The sequence below is a fragment of the Suricata suricatta genome, chromosome 9, assembly GCF_006229205.1.
Source record: "Suricata suricatta isolate VVHF042 chromosome 9, meerkat_22Aug2017_6uvM2_HiC, whole genome shotgun sequence".
NCBI classification, from domain to species: domain Eukaryota; kingdom Metazoa; phylum Chordata; class Mammalia; order Carnivora; family Herpestidae; genus Suricata; species Suricata suricatta.
The window spans coordinates 139953261-139959429 of record NC_043708.1 but is presented as its reverse complement, the minus strand read 5'-3'; the positions used below and the strand labels follow the sequence as shown (position 1 = coordinate 139959429).

General features: G+C 57.9%; 2 protein-coding genes across 2 annotated transcripts in view; one reads left to right on the top strand and one right to left on the bottom strand.

Moving 5' to 3' along the window:
- The window catches only part of LOC115301945 (voltage-dependent N-type calcium channel subunit alpha-1B-like), a 100558-nt gene extending 98921 nt beyond the window's left edge, over positions 1-1637 (bottom strand). Inside the window, exon 1 of the mRNA XM_029951968.1 lies at positions 1610-1637. The gene's annotated coding sequence lies outside the window, so the exon portion shown is untranslated. The remainder of the gene's footprint in view (positions 1-1609) is intronic.
- The window catches only part of CHRNB4 (cholinergic receptor nicotinic beta 4 subunit), a 16361-nt gene extending 11975 nt beyond the window's left edge, over positions 1-4386 (top strand). Inside the window, exons 6-7 of the mRNA XM_029951967.1 lie at positions 3-662; positions 3564-4386. Of these exons, the coding sequence (XP_029807827.1) occupies positions 3-662; positions 3564-3704 (801 nt within the window). The 3' untranslated portion in view covers positions 3705-4386. The remainder of the gene's footprint in view (positions 1-2; positions 663-3563) is intronic.
- The last annotated feature ends 1783 nt before the right edge of the window (positions 4387-6169 follow it).

Sequence of the window (6169 nt, the reverse complement as noted above, 5' to 3'; positions counted from 1 at the left end):
AGGACCCCAGCTACGTGGACGTGACCTACGACTTCATCATCCGGCGCAAGCCCCTCTTCTACACCATCAACCTCATCATCCCCTGCGTGCTCATCACCTCGCTGGCCATCCTCGTCTTCTACCTGCCGTCCGACTGCGGCGAGAAGATGACGCTGTGCATCTCCGTGCTGCTGGCGCTCACCGTCTTCCTGCTGCTCATCTCCAAGATCGTGCCGCCCACCTCGCTGGACGTGCCGCTCATCGGCAAGTACCTCATGTTCACCATGGTGCTGGTCACCTTCTCCATCGTCACCAGCGTGTGTGTGCTCAACGTGCACCACCGCTCGCCCAGCACCCACACCATGGCGCCCTGGGTCCGCCGCTGTTTCCTACACCAGCTGCCCACCTTCCTGTTCCTCAAGCGCCCGCACGGCAGCCCCTCGCGGGCCCCCGGGCCCAGCCGGCCTCACCTCACCCGCTCTGAGGCTGCCAGCACCTCCAGCCTCTGTGGGAACCCCACGCCCTCTGTGAACCCTGCCTCTGCGGCCCCCAAGTCCCCGGCCGGCCTGCCCCGGGACTTCCGGTGGAGGTCTTCCGGGAGGTTCCAGCAGGATGTGCAGGAGGCCTTGGAGGGCGTCAGCTTTATTGCCCAGCATATGAAGAGTGACGACCGAGACCAGAGCGTAAGTCCCTAGCCCAGTCCCTGTCCCCCGCCAGCTCCCCACTCCCCGCAGCTCACTCGCCGGGGGGCTGGAGTATGGAGCCCCAAACTGACCCGAGTTTCATCACAGCTTCATGCATTGGGAAAGAGGAAAGAAGTACCAGGGGTCCCTTTTTGTTTGCTTCGGTGTCCCCAAAAGCAGACGCCGAGGTGAGGGCCAGGGCATGGTTTACCTGAGAAGTGAGCTCAGGAAGCAAGTGAGGAGGAGACTGCGGAGGGTGGGCGGGGCTTACTGGTTACAGCCAGGCTCCGGCTCCGGCTCTGGGGGGCTCAGTCCGCAGGTGGCCTCCAGCGCATCAGCGCCCACCCCCAGGGCTGAGGGCGGCCCCGGGGCCTTAACTCCCCATCCTTCCAGGCTGTGCCCTAGGCTGCGAAGCCAGCAGCCCCATGCTGGAGAAAGCCCTAGGGCGGGGGTGGGGGGAGGGGGGACGGGGCAGGGGGGGACCCAAGTCAGTCCCTTAGGGACAAGGGCCTGATGGACACCAAGGGCCTTGGCTCCCATCCTCCGCCGGCTTGCCCGGAAGCCCTACAAACATTAGGGCTTTTAGGAGTACAGAAACATCCATTAAAATGTTATTGCTGCATTAATAATGTAATAATGTCAAGTAGGGTGATGACAATTACAGACTTTAAAAAGTCTTTAATTTAAAAAGACTTTAAAAACCGGTGAAGTTGACTCTCACAGGACAGAGCAACAGGCACTAAAGCATAGGTATCTCAAATGACTGCTCGGAACAAATGACACTTCACAGGATGATCCTGTAACAACTGAGCACAGATGGTGATGGCAATGGCTGGAGATTGTCACACACGTCCCCACACTGCGAAGAACACATTCCAGAGCAGAATGAACAGGCCCGTACAACAGGCGTGCAGCTGCACACACACAGACGCACGCCCTGTTCTCACCTCCCTCCGGCGGCTTTCTCCAGGGACGGCCCTGGTTTCCACTAGTGCGGGGAGACAGGAGCCGGCCGGGAAAACTCCAGAATCACACTGTGAAACAGAAAAAAGAGAACCATGACCGACAGAATGCAGGTTGTGAGCGTGAGCTCCTCGCTGCTCTGCCTGGGGTCCTGGGGCGTGAGAAACACGGCTCCAGGCCCAGCCCGGCCCTGCTCACGCAGGACCTGTGTGTTCAGCAGATCCCGCGAGCTGCACGGTCCAGGGCCAGACGATCCAGAGGACCACCCGCTTTCACTTGCCAAAAAAATAACTTGATTGTGCTTCCTTTAAGACCATTGGGTAGCCCAGCATCTCCTAATGTATTGGGTCCCGGATATTAATACACAGCATGGGGCCCTGCTGGCTAAGTGAGAACCTCTGGGTGACTTTTCAAAATTCGGGGCCAACCCCCCACCCAGACCCATGTTCGGAGTGAGCCTGGGCCTATGCGGGAGGCATCCAGAGCCTGCATTTTAGCTCAGAGCCCAGGGGTCCGTGTGCACACACAGGTCAAGAAGCACTTGTCTCCCGTGCACCGGCCCTGAGCTCTCTCTTCTAAAGGCCCCACTCCCCCCGTGACACTCTGGGCCCTCTGGCCATTTCTAATTCCATTAATTAAAAGCCTCTTGTGGGGAGCAGCCAGGCAGGACCCCCCATAATTACCATCGCCGGTTCACTGAGCTGTAAGCACACCCAAGGGGCTCTGCCAGGGCTGACAGGATCCCTGGGAAGTGGCATGTACTCAAACCTCAGGGCACAATGGGGAAAGCTAGGTTCAGAGCCCCTCACGGACTTGCCCGGGGTCACACAGCTCCACATGCAGAGCTTTCTGACATCCTTAAACTTCCTTGCCCTGCACCGAGCACACGGTGCACTTACGGGGTGGCCGACGTTCTGAGGCCTGGGCTTTCTTCCCTTCCGGAGCACGGCCACCCCGAAGCCAGCCCAGGCTGTGCACCTCATGCTCAGCTCATCCACCTGCCTGGTGACCAACTGGTCACTATAAATAGCACACAAATATAAAAAGAGGGGAAATCACACACACACACTGAAAAAGAAGTCATCTGAAACCAGGGCTGTCAGAACAAAGCCCAAGAAAGCCGAGGAGAGCCCACCTGGGGAGCTGCTGGGGTTGGGGACAGGCAGCACTGAGTGTGGCTGCAGTGTGGGAGCTGCTTGACACAGGACTGTTCTGCAGGGTAGACGCACACCACTGACGGCACCTGGACAAATTGGGTCACTGACGTCAGCTTGTCTGCTACTGGCCACGTTTCCAACCCCAGAGCTCTGCTGAGTTCTCATTAGGCCGCCCTCCAGCAGGGAAGACAGGCAGAGTGGCCTCATGGGCAAGGGCGTGAGCTGGGGCCTGGAGAGGGGTTCCGGGGGGACAGCGCAGGCTGCTGGGTCCCCGAGGCAAAGGTGGTGGTGCCTCTGGAGGCCAGCAGGCTCCTGCCAGCCCCACACCCCACTGCGGCCAAAGAAGATGGAGCAGAGGCGGAGGCGGAGGCGGAGGCTGGAGGCTGCAGAGGGAGGCTGGGCCCCAATCACAGGAACTACTGAGCCGATGAAGCAGCAGGTGTCTAGGTGTCCTGCAGGCCCCACTGCCCTGCCCTCCACATAGCTCTGGGTGAAAATAAGAGATAGGGCCTTGCATTCCTGGGCTTCGTCCCTCTTATTTATAACAGATTCGGTTCTCAAGTCACAATGTGTGGTCTTAATAACCCTTCTATCCCTGGCTTCCTGGACTGCCTGGGGGCCCTGCAATGCTGGGGGGAGGGGATGGAGGACCTGAGAGGCAGTGAGGTGACCCAACCAGCCGCGGGGGGGTGAGGGGGGGGCGGGTGAGGGCCCAACTTGAGTGAAGGAGTGGGAGCAGGAGTTCTGGGCACCCGTAACCAGCCCCTCTGTCTGCCTGCAGGTCGTTGAGGACTGGAAGTACGTGGCCATGGTGGTGGACCGGCTGTTCCTGTGGGTCTTTGTGGTTGTGTGTGTGCTCGGCACAGTGGGGCTCTTCCTCCCTCCCCTCTTCCAGACCCACACGCCTTCTGAGGGGCCCTAAGCTGCCCTGCATGCCCGAGGGCCCCAGGGTTACGGAGTGAGACGATTGAGCGGCCAGGTGGGCGGTCTCCTGCTTCCTCCTGAGTGATGGCTGACGAGGCCCCAGGTACAGGAGTCCATCAGCCGCATCAAACAGCCACGGCCAGGGGAGGCCAGGATGGGAGCCCTGGACTGTCCTCCCTGAAGGCCTTGGAGGGGCTCCGGCAAACCTCGGCCGAAGGAATTAGGCCAGTCTCCTTCCCCGCACGGGGCTTCAGGACACAGACCAGAGAAGCACCCGCTGTGTGCCAGGAGCCTTCCCCATGTCCCGGCCCACCTCTCACCCCACCGTCCTCCACTCCCCCAGTGCACGAGGCCCACTGGGCTTCTCGCAGACTCTCCACACTGCTGGACCCTCCCGGCTCAAAGCCTTCGCATTTGCTGTAGCCTCTACCCAGACCTTCCTCCCTGAGCCTCCCAGCTCCTGCGGTGGCTGCGCCATCCAGGGCTCTGCTCAGGTCCACCCTTTGTTCCCGTCACCCCAGCTGCCTTGAGCCCTGCTAGGTTCATTGTCCACACGTCACCCACTAGAGTGTGAGCTCTGTCGGAGCAGGAACCTGGGCCTTCATCTTCAAGCCCCATCCCCAGGGCCTAGGACACGGCTCAGCACGCAGGAGGTGCTTAATAAATGTTTGTTGAGTGAATGAATGAGTCCTATTCCTCCTTCAGGCCCAGAAGCCCGTCCTCTGAGCAGCCACCCCTGGTTCCCCTTCTGAACGAATGGCCCTCTCCACAGCCCTGGTCACGTCCTGCCTTCTAGCAAGGCCGGGTTCAGGGTCTCGCTCTCAAATGCTCGGCCTGATCCTCCCACATACTGCTTTTGCCCCATGCCTGGTGCCTGACTGGCTCCTAAAGTATCTGCCGAATTGAGGAGGACTTTTAAAAATTCCATTTCTTAAATTACTCAATAAAATTGACTTTCTATGTATGGTTCTCTGAGTGTTAACACATATGTAGATTCGTATAATGAGGACATAGGAGAGACCCATCACCCCATCGCCTCCCTCCCTGCCGGTTCCCTGGCGACCCAGGACGCCTCTCCATCACTGGCTTGGTCCTTTGGAGACGAGTCACAGGCCGCGTGATGTGTGGAGAGCAAGCAGCTTGTGTCCCGCAGCCACCGTCTGTCTGAGTAGCACTCGTCCTGTGAGTGCGCTGGGGCAACTATGGACAGAGCTGCTATAAACACCCATGTGCAGGGGCTTGTGTGAAGTCAAGTCGCCATTCCTCCAGATAAGTCCCCAGGAGTGTGACCGCTGGGTGGTGCAGGGAATGTACGCCTACCTGCCCGGACTCTGTCACACTCCCTCCCGGAGCAGCCGTGTGGTTTCTGTCCCCAGCAGTAAGCTACGAGGGAGAGAGCCGCTCTGGGCCCGCGTCTGCACTCGGTATTGCTTTATTTCCGCCATCGCAGTGCGTGTCAAGTCATGTGTCAGCCAGGCTGATACTGAACATCTTTTCATGTGATTTTTTTTTTTTTGCCTATGTAGATCCTCTTTGGTGAGGTGTCTAATTCTTATTTTGCTCATGGGTTTCAGTTTTCTTAGTGTTGAGATTTTAAAAACAACTTTACGAAGGTATAACGTACATATAATAAAATTTGCCCGTTTTAACTGTACAACTCAATGAGATTTAATGTTTATCACCACAATCCAATTTTAGAACATTTGCACCCCCATCAAGACCCTCACACCTATTTTTACTTCTGAGTTTTGAGGGTTCTTTATATCTACTGGGTACAAGTCCCTAGTTGTTTATCTGATTTGCAATATTTTCCAAATGAAGGGTTTTTCCCCCCAGAGAATGAGAATGCTCTAAATGGGGGCCTGAGAGATTGGCCCCAATTCTTACATTCTCTGAATCCTGCACAATGTCTCCTTTTGTTTGCTTTCAGTGTGGGTAAGCAACCCATTCTGGACTCACCTGCAGGTGCCCGACCCCAGCCCTGGTAGGGGTCTGGAGGACCGGCCTGCTCACCGCAAACCCCGGGGCAGCACAGGTGTAGACACTGGGAGAAGTAGGCTCTGCCAGTAGGGGGGCGGGAGCTCAGGTGCCTCTCTGATGGCTCCATTTCAAAGCCTCGTTTTTTGGTGTTTCTCTTCTTTAAAAAAAAAAAAAAACCATTTGTCAAGGAACATTTCAAACGTATTCTAAAGCAGCGTGGCATAACAAGCCCGCAGGCGCTCGGCGTCCGGCCTCAACCATTACCAACTCAGAGCCGACAACTGCTTCCAACCCTTCCCCTCTCCGTCCTAAACTACCGGGACAACAGAAACCGCAGGATCGCACCGAATGCACTTGGCACTTACTGAACGGCGGTGCCGGGGTGCCGAGGCTTCCCGTGGCCGGCGCGTCCGCGCGCAGCTCGGGAAGGGGTGTGGGGCGCGACCCCGCGGGAGGCGGGAGGAGCCCGCCCCGCGCGCGCCC